The 21632-nt window shown below is 30.9% G+C and overlaps 2 protein-coding genes across 2 annotated transcripts; both read left to right on the top strand.

The window, feature by feature from the left end:
• Window positions 1-856: 856 nt before the first annotated feature.
• LOC144843268 (uncharacterized) lies at window positions 857-21263 on the top strand. Its single transcript, XM_078700062.1, has 7 exons — window positions 857-934; window positions 1861-2247; window positions 2352-2600; window positions 2962-3093; window positions 20046-20186; window positions 20560-20691; window positions 21103-21263. Exons 1-7 carry the CDS (start codon window positions 868-870, stop codon window positions 21261-21263), a joined length of 1269 nt encoding a protein of 422 aa, XP_078556188.1. The 5' UTR covers window positions 857-867.
• Window positions 3274-12305, top strand: LOC144842298 (uncharacterized). The gene is made up of 15 exons (XM_078698731.1): window positions 3274-3442; window positions 3827-3952; window positions 4357-4497; window positions 6194-6496; window positions 7273-7340; window positions 7755-7992; window positions 8300-8614; window positions 8813-8891; window positions 9029-9491; window positions 9936-10008; window positions 10316-10383; window positions 10778-11029; window positions 11256-11398; window positions 11533-11668; window positions 12132-12305. The coding sequence occupies exons 1-15, from the start codon at window positions 3274-3276 to the stop codon at window positions 12204-12206; spliced, it is 2649 nt and encodes an 882-aa protein (XP_078554857.1). The 3' UTR covers window positions 12207-12305.
• Window positions 21264-21632: the final 369 nt, after the last annotated feature.

Genomic DNA, 21632 nt, shown 5'->3' with positions numbered 1-21632 from the left:
CTCTTTTGAGGTGATCCCTTCCCTAACATTTGTTTTAATCTTGATTGACCCACAACTTTTCACAAGATATCATCATTATAATTGGTAGAGTATTTAAGCTGTATATAAATACAAATAAGTCTATCTCAGTACATTATTTTATTATAACGCCTCTACTACAAAAACAAACACCCCATTCCTGACCTTTGATCCTAAACAACATGAAGATCAAAACAATGTATAAATAATGTGCGAAAGACTAAAACGTAGTATGTTATTTGTGTGCATGAGGAGTGTTTTTTTTTCTTAACTTTTTTTAATTGTTACCATGCTGCCCTATGTTACCTTTGATCCCAAGTTGTGAACGCCACGTAAAATGGTCTTCTGCAACTAGATACTCTACCTATCTCATCTACATTCTTTCTTTTTAACATCGGTTCCCATCTTCGATCATCCTGTGACCTCCTCATCTTTCCTCCTCATCTATCCTCAGCCCCTCAGATAATTAAGGAATCACTGTAAATAAAATTCTAATACAATATTGGAAATTGAAATGGACTCGAAGAAGTAAATAGTCAAGTAACGTAAAAATAAACAATTTAAATTTTATTATTGCAAGAACAGGAAACTTGTTTAAACATAAAAAGTTAACGAACATAATCACAAAGAAACAATTAAACTGCGGTCAGTGCCCTCGATTAAAACTTAGGAATTAGTTTACGTTATTAAGATAATCATCGAGTTTCAGGAATTGAAGAAACAGGAAACTTGGTTAAACATAAAACGATCATACAAAGAAACGATATTATATTTACTGACAAACATTGCGTTCATATGGAGTACAATTGAAGACCACCAGATATAGTGGTTAGTAGGGCAGGAGTAGAGATGTTTCTCTATACAAGTTTTCAGCTTTTTATCTTAAGTATTTGTTTGTGGCAATTAGGATTATCAGGTATGTCTTGAAAGGTTAGAGCAATCTCTTTCTCTTTCTTCGTTTGAGTTCACTATTTATTGTTATGAGTTATATAGCCTATTACGACTTATTTAATGGACTCCTTGGATTATTTTAGTCGAAAGGGTATGTCAATTGATAGCAGTAATATGGTCTATATTGAATTGATGAATGCCCGAAGAATAACTTTATTTAAACAAGAAAGTCTATATATAAACTAAAATCAGGTAATACATAGTAGATTATCATTCATACACACCTCTATTGATTAGTGGAATAAGTTGCCTATTATGTACAAAATGCCCAATCTCTTAAATAAGCATTATAAATCGGTACGAAAGAATATGGACATGGATTTATTATATTACCGAAATGTGTTTATTTTAGAAACACAATTTTTTTAAACCATTAGGCCTAAAGGAAAAATTAAATATAATCAAGTTAATTCCATTGTTTAGATTTTATATTGTTACACAATCCGCTTAATTTTGTTATTCATTCAATTACTGAAACTATTGCAATCTTAAAAATAAAATATCCATTGAAGTAGAACAAAAGACCTAGTATACAATATTTCAGAGTTACATACAAAAACGGATATCAATTATTATTAACAATCAATTTATCCAGTTATCTTCACTTAGAATATTAGATAAAAATAATATAAATTAGATAAAAGTTAAAAGATATTATTACAATTAAAAAAACAAAAATAATAATAATTTTCTACGATGTGTTTTCTCGCCCAATTAGATATTCAGTTTTTGTTCAAAACCACTTTAATTAAAAATATTCACATACCAAGTTTATCCATAACAATATTTGTACTTTAAGTATTTATATTTAATAGTATTCATATTTGTATTATACTTATACTTATTATTTGTATAATAAGTCAAACATTATTTATATATCTCTTTGTGAAGATCCATTAGATATAACCGTGTATTCTGATACACCATTGACGTCCAGATATAGTGGTAAACGCAGGTTTCGAGGATACGCAATTCAAGAGGACAAAGACATCAGCAATTTATCAGTTGGAATATTGTACAAGAATATTGATGGGAGAGATAAAGTGACTTGGAATGATACTAAGCCTCATAAAAATACTGTACAACAACAAGAGAAAAGTATGCCCAATGGTAAAATCTTTAACACAAATAGCAAGATTGAATTTCGAACGTTCATCGACCACAAGTTTCTAGGTGTTACTGACTTACAACCTGATGATAGAGTTGGAGTTTTTTCATTTGAAGCAAAGAAAGGCAAAGTAGTTACAGATTCAGCCATTGTCTTGACATCCGATTCTGGTGAGTAAGTCCAGATAGATCGTAATGGAACCTACTACCATTATTTTAACTAATAAAATTTACTCTTATTCTAAAACCACATTTTTATCTCTTATTCTTTACAGCTGTAATTAGAATGGAGTATAGAACAATATCAGTAGGTATTGGAGAGTCTGTCACTATCAACCTTAGTAAAGGTGGTGATCTTACCGATTTACGTTGGAGACATAATTACGGTGAGGAAATAGACTATCTGAGGGGTAATACGTCTGCGGTGATTGAAAACATACGAAGAAAAGATGATGGTGTATATGAATGTTATATAGGTGATAGTCCTGATGGTAACCATGGTATCATGAGACTTATTGTTAGAGGTACAGTACGTTTACAAAATTATTGATTGCTACAACCTTTCCCATAGAAGAATGATTATTAATATATGTTTGTTAATATTGATCATTTTGTAATGCAGTTCTCATCTATAATGTGTATTTTACAAAATAAATTTGACTTCTGAATGTTTTTATCTAAAGTTACGTAATTCAGAAGTCTATTACAATTAGCATCCTCGTTCCTCAAATAATTTATTTTATCCATCACTCACTCTATAAGATATTATGCCTATTTGTTTATTGGATTTTTTTGTAATCTGTTGTAATCTTGAAACCTTTATTTGTCTATTTATATTATTAGATATCATTTTGGCACTGTTTAATTATTCACAATTGTATTTAGCTTGTCCCTCGCCAAAGTGGAATCCTCCAGACTGTGAAATGGACTGTCCCGTATGTTATAATGGAGTCTGTGACGATAAGACGGGTGTCTGTATTTGCACAGCAGGATTTAAAGGAACTTCTTGCAAACAAGGTATTGCGTTTGCTCGTTAAAAGTGCGTAATAATTAATAATTAAAATTGATTTCTTAAGCTTATACACAAAATAAGGTTGAATTTTGTTTTTATAATTTATCATTTGGATGTACCTGTGTATTATTATTATTATTATTTAATTATTGAGATGATTTAGGTCTATTTATTAGCTTATGCCTATGTCTGCATACTTACCCGTTTTGTTTGATTTATTAAAGGTTGTGTGGGGTCGTGACTGCAACTTTGTGTGTTCTATTGGTGGAAATTGCACAGGAATTCTTTTATGTCCACCTGATCCAGTTGGTTGTGCATGCCACAATGGTTTTGGAGGGAATGATTGCAATACAGGTTAACATTTAAATAATATAAATATAGTGTTGGTTTTGCATGCATCAATGCATTTTGAGAGGAAATAATATGTTATAATGGTTACAAACAAAATAATGATTACTGTTTTATTATTTTGAATATTAATAGGTATACTGATACCTATACTACTACTTATTTATCTGTTGTTAATAATTGTAATTCATGATTACAATATTCGTTGATTTTTACGTTGTCATCATCGTATTGATTAAATATAATAGGTGTTTTTATTGTCATTACAAATATGTATTATAATGTTATTTAAGTTCAGTTATGTATATTTATTAATGTTTGTATTATAATTGTCAGTGACATAATTCTATAATTGTTGTCTCTGCATTGTATAAAAAAATCTGTTTATAGAGTGTGACACAGGTTTCTATGGAGCTGATTGCCGCCAGGTTTGTCACTGCGAACATTGTGATACAACGAGTGGATGTGGGCCTACGTCAACATGTACAGACGATTACGCTAGAGAAGGATGTCTCGGTAGTATTGTAGTTATTGAATTATGTATACATTATCTAGTTATAGGCCTAATTAATGCTGTATTTAACAGTTGTTGTGATTCCAAAAATATCTTTACTGAGTGTACCAACATGACTTATCGTTATGGGCCTATAAGAATGTATACTATAAATATAATATAATAAACATAACAAATATAATGAAAAGCCAAGAAATACGCATGTGGTAGATAATTAACAACTCTTATAGAATTTTTTACACGCGTGGCCTATAACACCAAACATTACTTTGCAATAAAATATGGACATCAACGTCTGTCTAAATCTAGATTCCAACAAAGAATGTACTATATTCTCACACAGCATACTTTGATATGTATTTAAATCACATTGGTTTATTTTTAATACTCTGTTTTGTTACACTAGTACCTCCGTTCTGTCCATCCGGATTCTTCGGTGTTTTGTGTAACTACCCATGTCACTGCAAAGACTCTGAAGATTGCAATCGTGATGGAAGTTGTACTAAGGGATGTAACGAGGCTTGGGCTGGAACTGATTGCAGCATAGGTAACGTTTTTGTGGATCATCCCACTTTTATTACCATCAAACGTAGCATTACATGTTACTTTTGATTAAGCACATTCGTTTACATATATTGTCACATATATTGTCACAGGCATTACTTCAATTACAAATAACATTAAATTAAAGGACAAAAAACCTTGTACGATGCTCCAAGACGTGTGAAGTAGTATTATTTCAATCCATTGTTCTTTTATTTGTAGTTGTTTAAGGCTAGTGACATTTTAAATCCTTGCAGATTTTTTTATATATTTACTATATTTAGTTTTCATAAATAGGCCTATTGTGTATTCTTTTTAGCTTCTTCTGTGGTGTAGGCCCTTTCTACCTCCTTCATTCAACGTACCATTTCATTTTCGAAAAGGTACAACAATGCAAATACGGCAAAAAAAATGTTCTACATTTTTTTTAATTCACATTTGTTTACTGTAAGCCATCGTTTATAATACAATTACAGTACATAATCGATGGCAAGGATCTTGCACTCCGAAATTGACCAATCTGTTTTTGCAGGACCCTTTTACATAAAACAACATTTTGTCCATAGGCTCATATGTGTATAAATTGACTACAAGTCAAGTGAATTTCGAATTCAGTCTATGAAACAGTGCTATTAGACATATTTAAAACAAGATTTAATTCTTACATTTGTCACAAATCTTGTGACGTTTACTTTATGAATATCATATACGTTTAAAATGACAATTTAGAGAAAGTAATACATTTGACAACTTTCGTTTATGGCACTTCAAGAGGACTTCCATATCAATTTTAATAGTTCGTAAACATCTTTAAAACGATACCAATTTGCTCAACAGAATACGATGATCGATATCAAACGCTTTTGACAAATTCATAAAAGTACATAGTCCTTTTTCTAGAACACTTTCAGTATTCTATGGACCAATTCGATAAATAGCATGATAAGTTTAGTGTTTGTTTAGCGCAACCCACACTGACTTAACACTTTAAACTTAAATAATAGTATAATTGGAGGTCCCATTTTCCACATGTAAATGGCAGTAACTACTTTGGACTTTTTCAACTTCCCTGGTGGTATCAATCCAGTTTGAAGCGACAAATTAACAAGACAATATACATGCCTGCAGTCGCGTGCGCAAATTTGAGTTAGTGTTTACCGACATTTAGAGTTTACCGACCGACTGACATAGTGAGCTATAGAGTCGCGTTGCACGCGACTAAAAATCGCGGGGTGTGGGGTGTGTGCGTGTGTGTGATAGCGGCGTTAAATTAATATTGTAAAAAAAATCTTCATATCCTGGGGCTTTGTTTGAATCAATAAATTCAATAACTTTGAGTACTGTACCTCTTCTTCGTTAACATAGCAATAAACATTATAGTTGCGCTGTGTTTGTAGGGTATTCAGAATATTGTGTCAAAATAAACTCAATATCGTTTCTAACAAAATAATCATTAATTTGCAAATAATGTATAATATCATTATTATATGTAAAAGAGGATGGAACTTTAGTTTTACTTCTACTCGGATCTATGACATCATTTCCATGTTTTTTTTTTCTTTCTTTCTTTTTCTTTTCTTTTTTTTCTTATTTCGTTCTTTCTTTAATTATTTTTCATTACATACAGAAAATATAATCCTATCTTTCATTTAACAGCTATATTTTAATTATTTATTAATTTAATTATATTATTTTGTTAGCATTACCATACCGTTCTAAACCGCCATTTGTTGAAGACCAGACAGTAAGCACTTTAACATGTGGCGTCACTTGGATTCCTGGTAAAGACTATGGAAGGGGAATAATTACAAAATGGAGACTCTTGTATAAATCCGGGAACAATGGTTGGAAATCTACAGATAATACCAATAACACATTGACAATATATAAACTAGTGCCAAATGAGCTGGTTAAGTTGCAATCACAATTTTTCAGAATGGTTAATGGTGAAGAGATAGGTGGGCCAAGAAGTAATACACGAAAGATAATGCTGATCTGTTCAAGTAAGCATAATAATGTACACCATTTTTCCATAATCGTTCCTTAAAGACTGAATCCAATACTCAAGGAACAGATCATATTCACCCCAAATGAATTAAACTATTATTCCAAAAGAATAGAATAATAGTTTTTAAAATGTATAACTCTGAATAATTAAAATTGTGAGGTCATAATATACTTATAGAGGCCTAATTGAATCATCAGAGTTGTTCTGAATGTTCAGAGTTACCATCATGTTTTATGTCGGATGACTTCATGTCGGATTCGAGGAATCATCAGAGCATGCGTATTTCAGATTACATGTACAATGTGGTTTTAATTCAACGACAAATATTTTTATTTATTTTCGAATCAAAAATTAAAATCTAAAAATCAAAACAGTGTTTGTTACGCTAATATAACATGCCTTGTTTCTACATACCACATAATCGCGATTTGATTAGAGGGAAAATAGGATTTTTTTTTATCATATTTAATTATTATAATTGTGTTATTGTCAAAATACTCCATGGTGAAAAGTTTGTTTCACTACAATTATTTGACCATATTTTCTGTTTTAGCTTAATAAAAGAGGCCTAAATGTATGATTCAATTACACGATGTATTACAAATAACACAACTTATCTATTCATATACTAGTAAAAGACGAATTAGTATTTTACTAAATATATAAAAATAGAAATCTTATTTTCCCTGTAAATATTGATTTTATTTGTTATTCAATTTACTGTTCTGGTTGTTTTATTATCTTTTGATTTGAATTTTTTTCTTTTTATAGAGCCTTTGGTAGAACCAGACATATCATTAACAACTAGCAAAGATAATATAATCATCTTGAATTTAAAGGTAATCAGCATTTTTTTTTATGGATTAAGTTTTTATCAGACACCGAATTTTATTTTTATTTTATTTTATTTATGTCTTTAGGCAATGTGGCCAAGGATTACCAATAGTGAATTATTCAATGTCCTATCAGATAGGTGGTAATCCCCTGGGGCTATTGTGTGAACCAGTTTACCGGGGTAACCCCCTACTCTTTCTGAATAATAAACTGGGTTCTTTAAAGTGCACCGGTTATAACTGTGTACACTGGATCTATGGTTTATATGATTCAATAATTCAAAGAACAAGTTGAATCATTATCATGGTATGATATGTTATTCACAAGATTCAATTCACAATTGTTTTCTTTTTTAAAATTTAAAATTCTACAATTGTAAATACAATGTACTTTAATTTAATATTATACTTTACGTTAAGGCCGTTTCTAGTGACTATGATCAAATCCAGTGTAACTATATTCTTGGATATCAAGTGCAGTATTCAGAAATAGATAGAAATATACAAGGTAAAGTCAACATAACAAACAGTTTTAAACCGGTTGAAATATCTGGATTATCAAGTTGTACTGGTTATATCATGAACGCTCGAGTTGTTAATAATATGGGAATTGCTGGAAGTTGGGGACCGCAGATAACACTACAAACAGCACCCTCAGGTGAGTTAGACTTTGTATGCAAAAATACACTTAGTTTGTTGAATATTATGAAAACATGATATAATTAACCCATTATATATTTATTTCATTAAAAAAAACTTTGTTTAATGAGGTTGAGTCAAAAACAAAAGAAAACTTCTACTTTCTGCTTGTTATCATTTTAAAACATAAATTTAACAGGGATTAAAAGAGGATTGACAATTAAACAAATATTTTGTGTTGAATAATTTTTAAATATTTGTTATATTGATAGTGTAAGTAAAATGAGCACCTTTGACCTACAAATTCTATTTCTATTCGTTTATAGAGCCATCGATAGAAAGTAATACATTTGCAAATAGAACACATTTACTGGTGAAATGGAACGCTTCTAAATGTGACATTCCAGACTATCAGGTGACCTACCATTATGAACTGTCAGGTGGTATATTTCGTCAAGGAATTACAACAGAAACTGAAGTTATATTTGGTGACGGAATTGAGCCCTGTATAGAATATAAATTCACAGTTTTTGCGTCATATCTAAACGTTAATACGACATCCGACACAAAGAAAATCCTGTTTGGGATTGATTGTAATCCGTCAACTAATAATCATTTTTCAGACGAAAAGAAATTAGAAGGTTAGTGAAATCATCAACACACTTTACTTTTTGAAATGTTCTTATTTGTATTCAGTATGAATAAGCCAAAATCATAAGAATTAGAAAATATTTTAATATCTGACCGTTCCCACTCTGATTGTTGTGGGTTTTTTTTTTAATTGTGCATTGGGTTAAAAAATGTATCCATGTTCAAGTACAGTAATATTTTACTTTTAGGTTACGTACTAGGTGTTGTAATCGGTTCGGTAGTTGTGGCAGTTTTCGTAGTTACTATCACTTTGATAATATTTAAACGGTAAAGTATCAGTCATATAGTTTTTTGTCAATTTTGAAATAACAATTTACTCGGGGTGGCGTTGCAAGGAAAAAGGAGAAGAAGAAACTCAAAATAACCATCGACTTATAATAATCGTATTCATTTCTTTGTTTTAGTTTAAAACAATCAAGCGCGAAAACAGAGGTTAGTAAAGATTCTACTAGTCAACAAGATTTAAACGCAATAGATAGTGGTGCCACACCTTCTGTTGAACCCATATACGCTGAGCCTGAACAGGATCCTGTTAATGATGTTGCAAATCTGGAAGAGCAAAGTGAATATAAAAACATTACGTCTAATGTTTCCATCTCTTCTGCTGCTGAACCAGTATACATAGAACCCGAACATAAACAAGATCAAGTTGCATATGAAATGCCTATGTCTGCTATTGGGACTTACTCTGCTGCTGAGCCTGTGTACATAGAACCAGTGCCGGAACCAGAGCTTGTACCAAATCATGCTGTTGATGTCACAGAACTAGATAACGAAGAATACAAACCTATTGAGTTGTCCCAACTTCTTGACTATGTGAGGAAACGCCAATCAAGCGTCAGGAACGGTTTAAAGAAAGAATTTGAGGTATGTTATATTTACTACTGATTTATTTATAAATTAAAATTTATTTTAAATCTTTCAAATAAAAAGTGGTAAAAAACAAATAAAACTGTAATTATAAAATATTATAGAAAAATATAGATGTAGTAGATTAATAATAACCATATTATAGATCAACCTTCCTTCCTCCTCCACCTGTTATAGGAAAACGTAGCATTTTAGGAAGAGGCTTGGTAGAGAATAATATCATATGGAAATAAAAATATTTATAAATACCAACACTAAAAATAATATAATACGTTATTTAAATTTCTTGTTTTGTAAATTACATGTCTTAATACGTGTATTGATTATTATGGTTTCCATTTCCCCAAACATGATTTTAATTATCAATTATTATAAAACGGTTACATAAAACTAACAAAAATTAATCAATGTGTAAAATAATAGCCTCTTATTTTTTTATAGACCGTAAACAGTTTGCTTCTACGTCATTTGGATGATGACACGTCACGCGCCAGACGACCAGATGTTTTGATCTGTAAGTTGTATACCTTAGGATTAGTATGTTACGATTTGATTATGTTAGGCTAAATGATAACAATTGACGATGAAAAATTCTTTAATTTTCTTTGGTCTATACAAATATATATAAAAAAAAATTTTTTTTGAAGAAAGAGGAACTTTTTTAAGCATTAAAGTGAAACGCAGTGAAATTAGGCCTACACCATTTTTGGTAATTAAAAGAAGACTTGACTTGACGTTAGCTGAGTTGATGACCAGAATCAAATATAATGACAAAACAATAATAATTACTCTATAATGATTTGTTTTCATTTAATTTACAGTAAATAAACGGTGTTTCCAAATAAATGTTGACGCTGGTGAAGAATACATTAACGCTTCACATGCTGAGGTAGGTACCAGGTTGTGGGAAAGCATGTTTTGAGGAGAGGATGTCGTTACAACCAGTATCACAACATGTAATATTAAGTTCTAATATCAAAATGTGAAAACTCGTTTACATCTATTAACAATTAAATCGAGTCAGTTTGATATTAGAAAATGGCAGAATACTAATAATACTTTTCAAATCATATTGATACATTTAAGAAACACAAAAACGACGTACAGTAGGCATTGTAGGTTTACTAGTAGTAAGATAGACAGAGCGATTTATTTCGAATAAAATAATTTACAGTATTATACACCGATATAAAAAGACATGCGCAAGTATCCCCTACATTTTCTCTTTTGTTTTGTATAATCGTGTTTTTTTAAATTAAAGTTTAGTTTGTTTTATTCCGAAGCGTTACAGTGATCATGGTGCTTTTATCGTTACTCGGACACCATCGCATACTAACAATGTGGATTTCTGGCGTTTAGTGTTTGACTATAAATGTGACGTCACAGTACAACTAAATGAGATGGAAGATATAACGAGTACAGTGTACCTCCCAAAAAAGATCAATCAGAAACAGACATTTGGTGAATACACAGTCACTGTCAAATCAAATTATCAGAATGAATTTATGAATGAGAGACGAATTGTCTTAGAAAAGGTTAATATTTGTTTTCGTAAAACAACTAGTCAGTGAATAGGCCTATGATGCATAGATGATGCCACGATTTATAGACTAATTATCAATGAAATTTTTTTATTATAAGTAACCTTAGTAACCTTTCTGTGTATTTTAATTAAAGTAGATGGTCTGCTTGTCAACCATTATTTCCAGTATCTTCCTACTGTAGATACGGAATTGATTCATTGATTTGTTTTTCATTAAGGATGATGGAAAACGACACATTGTTCAGTATGAGGTTAACCAATGGCCAAAACACGAACCTGTTCCAGAAGTTGATGCATTTGTTAAAATCATTATGAAAACAATGGAACGAGAGGGTAATTCACCAATCACTGTTCATTGCATGTGAGTAACAACAACAACAATTAAAAGTAAACTTAAATAATTATTGTATGTGATAAATGCTTTTCCAATGATAAACATGTATTTCTCTTTTTCACAAAAAAAAAATTGTTTTAAAAAATGTATTTATGCAATAGGGATGATTTTGGTAGATCTGGATTATTCTGCCTAGTTTATTCAGTGATACAGAAAATGCGAGAAGACAAGGTGGTGGATGTACTCCAGACACTTAAAGCACTGAGGTCAGCATGTCCTACTGCGGTGGACTCTGAGGTAGTTTCTTTTTATTGCGTCTTATTGTCTCTCCTATCTTTCTTGATTTTCTATCATACCAATGATTTTTTTCGTTTAATTTCTTATACATTTTAATAATTACTTATGCTTAAAATTCGTTGATTGTGTGCTCAAACTCAATTAACCCAAAGGGTGCTTAGAATCTGAATCGCCAAAAAGACATTCATTGCAAAACAAAACAAATTGTTTTATGTCGTAAATAAAATAAACCAAAAAAATCTACATCTTATATAAAACTACTTCAGAATCAGAAGCTTTTCGAAGTAATCGTCTACAATATCAAACTTTATGTGACAAAAAATGTGATGTGCCCATATATGGAAATGGGGATGTCATATCACTAACATATTTTGGTACATCACACTTTATTGTCAAACTAGTTTGACAGTGTTCACAGAGCTTTATTTAATAATAGTAATAGTGTTTAATATTGTATTTCTAGGTTCAGTACAGCTTTTGCTACGATGCTGCCCTGTGTTATCTGAAAATGTACGAGGAATATGCTAACGTAAAGTAAAATACCACTAAATACAACTGTTAAATGGATTTAATTCATTTGTTCATTTGTTAATAGAGATTTCTTAAGATTTCGCTTTTGTGACCATCAATTCTTCTTATTGTTTGTTGAGCTCTCTCTGGTTGTAGTATCTTTCTAATTGTGTTTTTAGCTCATTAATTGACTTCGAATTTACTGTGACGGGCAGTAAATTGTTCCATTTTTCGACAATGAAATATGAGAAAAACTTTTTTTCTGTGCATTGTCCTGGTATGTTGCTTAAGGATTTTGAAGTTATGGCCTTGTGTTCTATTTTCCTTATTGAATGTAAAATAATCATTTGAATTTAAATTGTTGTAACCATGGACCATTTTGAATAGTTGACAAGAACGTTCTATAGTCATGTGTCGAAAGATGCATTGCATTACTTCTTGTATCATAGCTAAGGTCTTTCAATTCTGGGGGTAGTTTAGTTGTACTAATCTTCAGATGGACAGCCCTGTTTAATTCAGTTTGTTTGAATTAACTTTTTTGTGTTATATTGTCCCTCTGAAGAAAAAATCATTTTTAAAATATGCCAATTTAAATTCTATCAAAAATTGGATCGACAAAAATATATATTTACCAAAATCGGCTGCCTACTAGTGTGATTTTAGTTGAATTTAACTGGTTATTTTGTTTTTGGGGGACAATATATCTAAGAAAAGAAACTTTCTTATTCAACCTAAACTTTAAATGCGAACATAACATAATATAAACATAAAAGGGAGTATGAACAATTGTTCAAAAAGAAAACTTGTGTTTTGAAAAATTTCAGAAGGAGTTCTTTATTTAATGGTGGACCATAAAACTATATATACTGCATTCAAGCGAGTATATGTTTTAGAGTCTTAGAAGATGTAAATAATCAAAGCTTTTTGTATTATAACAGTGAATGTCCCAGTTTTTTGTGGAGTAAGAAAACGAACTGTAGGCGTTAATTATCCGTTGAAAATAAGCGAAATAATGGAAAAAATAATTCCGCCTCCATCCAACACCGATCTGTCCTGTGCTTTCTTTACCGACAACATTTATTGTTTTTACTTCTAAAAAATGATAAAAATAAGACGTTAAATAAAAAATGTTTTTATATCCTAAATAGCTTTATGTAAATCATTATCCAATTGCTCTGTACATTACATTAACAATTCTAATTAACTAGGCGCAGGCGAGTGTGTTATGCTACGTTTTGAACTGGTTATATTATTTCTGAAATCATATTTTAATTAAGATTTAGCTTATTAATATTATACTTACTACTTCTTTCGGTAATAAAAGCTTATAAATTCATTCTATTCTGTAATAAGTATTTTATTTAAATTCACTTCCTATCAGCGGTTGTCAGAAACTATTCCGTCGTCAGTATAATGCTACTATAATGTTGAAATACGATCAATTAAGAAAGAAGAATAGTAATATAAAATAAATAAATAAATAATAAATGCGCTGCTTATAAGTAATTTTTGTTTTTTCCGACAACTAAAGGCCTCCTTTATTGTTGTTTGACTTTATGATAATGACTGGACAAAGAGCCGGGCTTTTCAAATTTTAACCGTCGGCAAAAACAACGTAAAACAACCAACAATAAGAACGTTAAGTTACGTTTACTAAATAATGCATGTTATGAGTTGAATTTGGAGAATAGCATGAATTTAAAGACTGATTGTTTCCGTCAACAAGGATAATATCGGTTTACAACGGACTGGTATACTGTGGATTAATGAATGTTTACGCTGAATTATACAGTACAGTCATGATGCTAATGCTAATATATTGCCGCCGGCCGGCAGGCCCTGAGTCGAAATGACGTGTCGTAATAGCAAGTTAGCGCGAAGTTCAAAACATTATCGTTTAAAGTGTGTAAGCCTACATTTACCTAATGAAACAATTTTCACTTGATTTAAGTAAGTATCATGTCATTTGTTAACCTATACGTTTTCTAGAGCCTAGGCTAACAGACGCTGTTGGAATGTGACTATAGAGAGTAGCCCCTATTGTTGAGTATTGATTGACGTCACTTGTGCTATACTGATGTTCGTCTAGGCATATGTGCATTAGATACACTATTCTGTATAGAAATATAACGTTTGAAGGACGGAGTATAAATATCATGTGATATGATAATAAACTGTGAAATATACCGAATAATATAATACCGACAACAATTGATTGAAGGTTTCTACTCATGCGCTGTTAAGATTAGTTTTACATAATTAATATTGTATAAATTATTGTTTAACGAGGATATCTCAAAACGGCATAGGCTGACATACATGACGCCCTCAACACTTCACAAAACAACGGTACATAATAATAGTTTACACGAAAAGTTAAAATATGATAATATAAAATAATATTATATAAAACACTATGCAGGAAAGTAATGTTGATGAATAATTATCAAAAGCACAACACTGAAAAAATGCTGTGGGTATTAGTATTTTGGATCTCAATGGAGATACTAAATAGAATAATCAAAAAACTAAATCAGCCAGGAAAATTAGAGAGCTAATTATATATATATGTATTACAAAAAAAAATATTTGTTTGTGAACAATTTATTTTGAAACCCAAAGGCCCTGTCACACCTTTACGATTTAGGCAGCGAGTCCTCAACGTTTCAAAGTTTCTTTTTGGCATATTCTGGGCTTTTCCATTTCTTACATGTACATGACGTATTGGACGTGTACATCTGCTGACTGCGTGTCCGTTAATTTCAGTAGTTTGTGTACGTTTGTTTATGTAAGTTGTATGTTGTCATTCATCATAGGTAATACGTTATATTTTATATACCGTATTTATTCGAATAAACGCCTCCCTCAATATCAGATAATGTAAAATGCTATCATAATTACATTTTTACTGAATAGAAAAATAGATTGAACTAAAGTATCTTCTGTCTCACGTTGTTAGCGAACTAATTTCAAAATGTTGCGACATTGATACATTTTTCAATTAATATTCCGAATTGTTTAAAAACATTGTTACCTTTTTTGACCTTCATGCCAGAAATATTTGATCTGTTATTATTGTTTCCTCGTTATTATCGGCTTTGTTGTCTATTCCAATCGTTTCCTTAATTGTCAACTTCAGAGCCTGAGTAGTGCTTAGAATAATGGTATGCTTATTCCTTATGTAATTAAATAGCATTTAATTCAGGATACAAACAATACAAAGCAAATGAATCGAATATATAGAAAATAAGTTGTTGGTACATGATTTGTACTATTTAATCAGAGGTAATTATGCATTGGAAATAACGTAATGATTATAACAAACACTCAAATTTAAAGGACAACTTGACCGAGGACCATATTTTAACAACGTATTAGGGATGTACATATGATTTCAGAACCATCGCGAAATTAAGGATGTCGCCGCACGCGCTCGCCGTACAGCCGTCGCCGTAAATTGCTGTGACGTCACAGGTGCATCGCAAAATTTACGTAATGAGTTTTATGGCAAAGTCTGGCAAATCGAGAAAATTTCTAATAAACACACTTTGTAAATAAATTTTTTAAAATATAAATGTTGATTTTTTGATTGTTTCTTTTGCTTACCTGGACTCATTAAGTAGATTTTGCGATACACCTGTGACGTTACAGCAATTTACGGCGACGGCTTTACGGCGAGCGCGTGCGGCGATATCCTTAATCTCACGATTGTTCTGAAATCATATGTACATCCCTAACACGTTGTAAAAAATATGGTCATCGGTCAAGTTGTCCTTAGATATATAGTGTTCAATAGAACATTAACCTAGTAGACCATTTCGAATCATAACTAGAATTAGTAAATTATTATACTTTTTTATGTGATCCCTTACACTAACATTTGTTTTAAGCTTGATTTGCCCACACATGAAAAATTGTTTTGAAAATAATAAATGTAGAGTATTTAAAAATACTCTACCAATTATTAATTAGTTTTAGCTTTAATATACAGCTTCCAAGCTGTATATAGCTAAAATGTCAGTACCGTCGTTTTAGTATAACGCCAATTAGGCTACTACAGCAAAAAAATACCTCATTCCTGACCTTTGATCCTAAATCCATGAACAACCTGAAGATCAAAACAATGTATATTTGTGCGAAAGACAAAACTGTATTATGTTATTTGTGTGCATAAGTTTTTTGTTATCATGTTTTGTTTATTGTTTTCCTGCTGACCCCTATGTTACGATTGATCCCAAGTTGTGAAAACCACATAAAATGTGGAACCAATCATACTGGTCGAGAAAGTCTGCGTTACCTATCTCATCTACATTCTTCCTTTTAACATCAGTTCACATCTTCGATCATCCTGTGACCTCGTCATCTTTCCTCATCACCTATCAGCCCCTCAGATAATTAAGGAATCACTGTAAATAAAATTCAAATACAACATTGTAAGTTGAAATGGAGGAAGTAAATGTTCAAGTAACGTAAAAGGAAACAATTTAAATATTATTAAAATAATCATCTGTGTCCGGTGGAATTGGAAGAACAGGAAACTTGTCTAAACATAAAACGTTGACGAACATACATCACAAGAAGGAAATGATATTATATTTATTAACAAGAACTATTCAAAATTAAACTGCGTACAGTGCATTAACCCTCGATTAAAACTAAGGAATTATTTTAAGCTATTAAAATAATCATCGAGTTTCAGGAATTGAAGAAACAGGAACCTTGGTTAAACGTAAACGAGCATACAAGGAAACGATATTGTATTTACTGACGAGTATTGCATTCATACTGCATAGGCCTACAGCTGAGGAGGAACATCCAGATATATTGGTTATTGAAGAAGAGGTAGAGATGTTTCTCTATACATGTTTCTTAAAAAGTGTTCAGCTTTGTATAATAAGTCTTTGTTTGTGGCAATTAGGATTATCAGGTATGTCTTTTTAGATGACTCTCACACTCTTTCCTCGTTTTAGATTTTATATACTTTTTAGTTTATATTCATCCGGCCGAAGTTTTGCAAAATTTTCCCCTAAAAAAATACACTCAAATTCATAATCAGATTTTTGCAGATTACCATGTAAATATCGTTGATGTTTATTATAGTTATTGTATTGTGATTGATTGCAGTTATTTCCTGCTCCGATGTGTTTTTGTTTTTGAAAATAGGCCTACAAATTATATGACAGTTTCATTACCATTATGATGAAAATTATTTAGGCCTACATTTTTTAATCAAAAATGATTGATTGCAGTTATTTCCTGCTCCGGTGTGTTTTCAGTTTTTATTTTGAAATAGGCCTTCACATTATGATGAACATTATTTCAGCCTACATTTTTAATGCAAATAGTTATATCAAGTTTATAAACGAAGCTCAGCTACAGGCGTCAAATATAAATATGTAATTGTTATTTAATATATTAATTGTACATAACGTTTAATATGTGTAACAAAAATCGTAACGAAAAACATGACTTTCCTAAAATGGTTAAATATAGAAATTCTACTTTTCAGTAATATATCTATTTTTCTCTTAGCTTATGTTATATCTGGTTACTCTCCCGGAAATTACAACTACAAAAATACTACAAACGTAAAATTCAATTCATCTGAATTTTTCCCCCGTTTATTTAATTTATTTTCAATGTCTTCATTTAAAACATTTGTGTTAAAATTATTAATATGGATGTTACTGAATAATTATAATAATTATCCCCTTACTGCAAAGAAGGTTCTTTTTTTTAAATCGTGTAATACAACAAATCAGTACTTATTTGAATGATCAATTAACATTCAGCTGAACCTGGCACTAACATAGCACTGAAATGCTACCGATTTCTGTTTTATTTAAATCTATAGAGTTATTTTATGTTTTTAAATATTGCAGATCCATTGGATATAACCGTATTTTCTGGAAAACCATTTTCGTCACCTTCTATTCGTAACAGTTGGTTTCGAGGATACGCACTTCAAGAAGACAAAGACATTAGAAAATTGTCAGTTGGAATATTATACAAGAACATTAATGGAAAGGATAACGTGACTTGGGCTGATATTGTTAGTGTTACTGACGACGATCAAAGTCAACTAATAGATATGCCGGATGGTAAAATATTTGACACAAACAGCAAGATTGATTATCGATTACACGGACAACACACGTATCTAGGTGTTGCTCAATTACAAACAACTAAAAAATTTGGTGTGTTTTCATTTGTAGCAAAGAAAGGTGAAGTAGTAACACATTCAGCAATTGTGTTGACATCCTCTTCAGGTTAGTACATGGCATGCACGCCGTAATTTTTTATTTATTACGATTTAAATACATACAAGTTCACATTGACAGTCAAAGATGAAATGGAATTACCAAAGAAAAAAAAAACAGGCACAAACATTTCTCTATATATCGTATTGTTGATTTTTAAACTTTTCAGTACGACACCTACGGTAAACATAAAATATAATGCCTAAACCTACAAAAAGCCAGCATAGTTTTAAACCTTTTATTTCTCACGACTTCACAAGACAAGCAACCCAACCATAATTACTTATAATTTGGACAGTGTATATGCATAGGACTTGTTTCTCGCTATTTCCGGTTTGGTTAAATTAACTAAACAAAATTTAATCTAATTATTTGTCAAGTAATATAATGTTATACACATTTTTACTTAAATTATTATATTTTTTAGTAAATATATCTCTTTTTACTGTATTCTTGTTAACTAGAACATCTAGTAATGTTAAAATAACCTGTACTTATTTAATAGTCTTCATTGGTTTGTTTGATATGTTTTAAATAGAATGATCATTAAGTAAACTATCGATTAATTATTATTACCATTTGTGACAATGCGCTTGGTATAAATGATATTGTTTACAGCCACTATTGAAATGAAGCACAGAACGATAACAGTCGGTATTGGAGAGAGTGTCACTATCAATATCAGTAAAGGTAGTGATCTTAATGATTTACGTTGGAGACATAATTACGGTGAAGAAATACACAATCTGAGGGGTAATACGTCTGCTGTGATTGAGAACATACGAAGAAAAGATGATGGCGTATATGAATGTTATACAGGTGATAGTCCTAATGGTAACCATGGTATCATGAGACTTATTGTTAGAGGTACAGTACGTTTACAAAATTATTGATTGCTACAACTTTTCCATAGAAAAATGTTTATTATGCTTGTAATATTACAGGAAGGCTTATTATTTGATCATGTTGTAAAGCAGATCTCATTCATAATGTGTATTTTACAAAATAATTTTTGTATGAAGTTACGTAATTCAGATGTCTATAATAATTAGCATCCTCGTTCTTGAAATAATTTCTTTATGATAATATCTATCACTCTATAATTATAAGGCCGATTTGTTAATTGGGGTTCTTTAAAGTTCTTTATATGTTTATTTATCTATTCTGTGCCAACATATAATCTGATAGATAAACTTTCTTATAATTATTCGTTATCGTATTTCACAATGTCGTGTTGTTTAATTATTCATAATTGTATTTAGCTTGTCCCTCGCCAAAGTGGAATCCTCCAGACTGTGAAATGGACTGTCCCGTATGTTATAATGGTGGAGTCTGTGACGATAAGACGGGTATCTGTATTTGCCCAGCAGGATTCAATGGCCTATCTTGTCAACATGGTAGGGACTAATATTGCGTTTGCTCTTTAAAATTATGCAATAATGAATAATTTACTTGTTAAGCTAATGCACAAAACAGACATTAACCAAATATATAGGTTTGTATGTATGTATATTACATTTGATTCTTGAAATGATTTAGATCGATTGGTTATAGCGTAATGCCTATTGTAGATCTGCATATTTTACCTGTTGTTTGATTTATTAAAGGTTGTGGAAATAACCACTGGGGCCGTGACTGCAACTATGTGTGTGCTACTGGTGGAAATTGCAAAGGAAATCTTTTATGTCCACCTGATCCAGTTGGTTGTGCATGCCACAATGGTTTTGGAGGAAGCGATTGCAATAAAGGTTAACATTTAAATATTATAAATATAGTGTTGGTTTTGCATGCATCAATGCATTTTAACACTGGAAATAGATGTTATAATGGTTAGAAACACAATAATGATTACTGTTTTTATTAGTTTGAATATTATTAGGTATACTGACTAATATACTACTAATTATCTATATGTTGTTTAAAAAAATTGTAATTCATTATTACAATATTCGTTGATTTTTACATTGTCATCATTGTATTGTTTTTATTGTCATTACAAATATGTATTATAATTTTATTAAGTTCAGGTATGTATATTTATTAATGTTTGTATTATAATTGTCAGTGACATAATTCTATAATTGTTGTCTCTGCATTGTATAAAAAATCTGTATATTATAGAGTGTGACACAGGTTTCTATGGAGCTGATTGCCGCCAGGTTTGTCACTGTGACAGCGGAAATTGTGATACAACGCGTGGATGTGGGCCTGTGTCAACGTGTATAGACGATTACACTGGAAAAATATGTCTCGGTAGTATTTGTAGTTATTATTAAATTATGTATACATTATCTAGTTATAGGCCTAATTAATGCTGTATTTAATCGTTGTTGTGATTCTAAAAATTTCTTTACTGAGTGTACCAACATGACTTATCGTTATGGGCCTATAAGAATGTATACTATAAATATAATATAATAAACAAAACAACAAATATAATGAAAAGCCAAGAAATACGCATGTGGTAGATAATTAACAACTCTTATAGAATTTCTTACACGCGTGGCCTATAACACCAAATATTACTTTGCAATAAAATACGAACATCAACGTCTGTCTAAATCTAGATTCCAACAAAGAATTTACTATATTCTCACACAGCATACTTTGATATGTATTCAAATCACATTGGTTTATAATTAATACTCTGCTTTGTTACATTAGTACCTCTGTTCTGTCCATCCGGATTCTTTGGTGATTTGTGTAACTACCCATGTCACTGCAAAGACTCTGAAGATTGTAATCGAGATGGAAGTTGCGATAATGGGTGTCATAAGGCTTGGGCCGGACCAAACTGTAGTATAGGTAACACCATAAAGTGTTGATACACATTTACTACTAGTATACAATTCACTCTCCGCCCCTGTAATTTTCTGATCTTTCGTTTTCATATTAATATTTGTTGGCAGTGTATCTGCCAGGTGGACAAGTCATAAATAAAAACATAAAGTAAAACATTCTTATATTTCTATTCTGAAATTCTCATTCTAATTTCTTATAGAACAAATATTTGTCATTATATAGTAGGCTAAACAATTTACACACACATTAAAATTATTCTGTATTTTATTTTGTCTTAGCATTACCATATCGTTCTGAGCCGCCAACTATTGTAAACCAGACAGCAACTACATTGACTTTTGACGTCACTTGGATTCCAGGTGAAGACTATGGAACAGGAACAATTACAAAGT

The sequence above is a fragment of the Antedon bifida genome, chromosome 5 (genome assembly GCF_963402885.1).
Source record: "Antedon bifida chromosome 5, ecAntBifi1.1, whole genome shotgun sequence".
Taxonomy (NCBI): domain Eukaryota; kingdom Metazoa; phylum Echinodermata; class Crinoidea; order Comatulida; family Antedonidae; genus Antedon; species Antedon bifida.
Note: the sequence above shows the minus strand (reverse complement) of the source record. Positions and strands in the feature narration are given on the sequence as shown.

Bases quoted from the DNA above. Each gene is read 5' to 3' on its own strand.
- LOC144843268 (XM_078700062.1), top strand. From the start codon at position 868: ATGTTTCTCTATACAAGTTTTCAGCTTTTTATCTTAAGTATTTGTTTG. The intron at 2,248-2,351 runs GTGAGTAAGTCC...TATTCTTTACAG, and splicing joins TGTCTTGACATCCGATTCTG to CTGTAATTAGAATGGAGTAT. The intron at 20,692-21,102 runs GTAGTATTTGTA...TTGTTACATTAG, and splicing joins CACTGGAAAAATATGTCTCG to TACCTCTGTTCTGTCCATCC.
- LOC144842298 (XM_078698731.1), top strand. From the start codon at position 3,274: ATGTCTGCATACTTACCCGTTTTGTTTGATTTATTAAAGGTTGTGTGG. The intron at 11,030-11,255 runs GTTAATATTTGT...TTTTTCATTAAG, and splicing joins GACGAATTGTCTTAGAAAAG to GATGATGGAAAACGACACAT. The intron at 11,399-11,532 runs GTGAGTAACAAC...TTTATGCAATAG, and splicing joins CCAATCACTGTTCATTGCAT to GGATGATTTTGGTAGATCTG.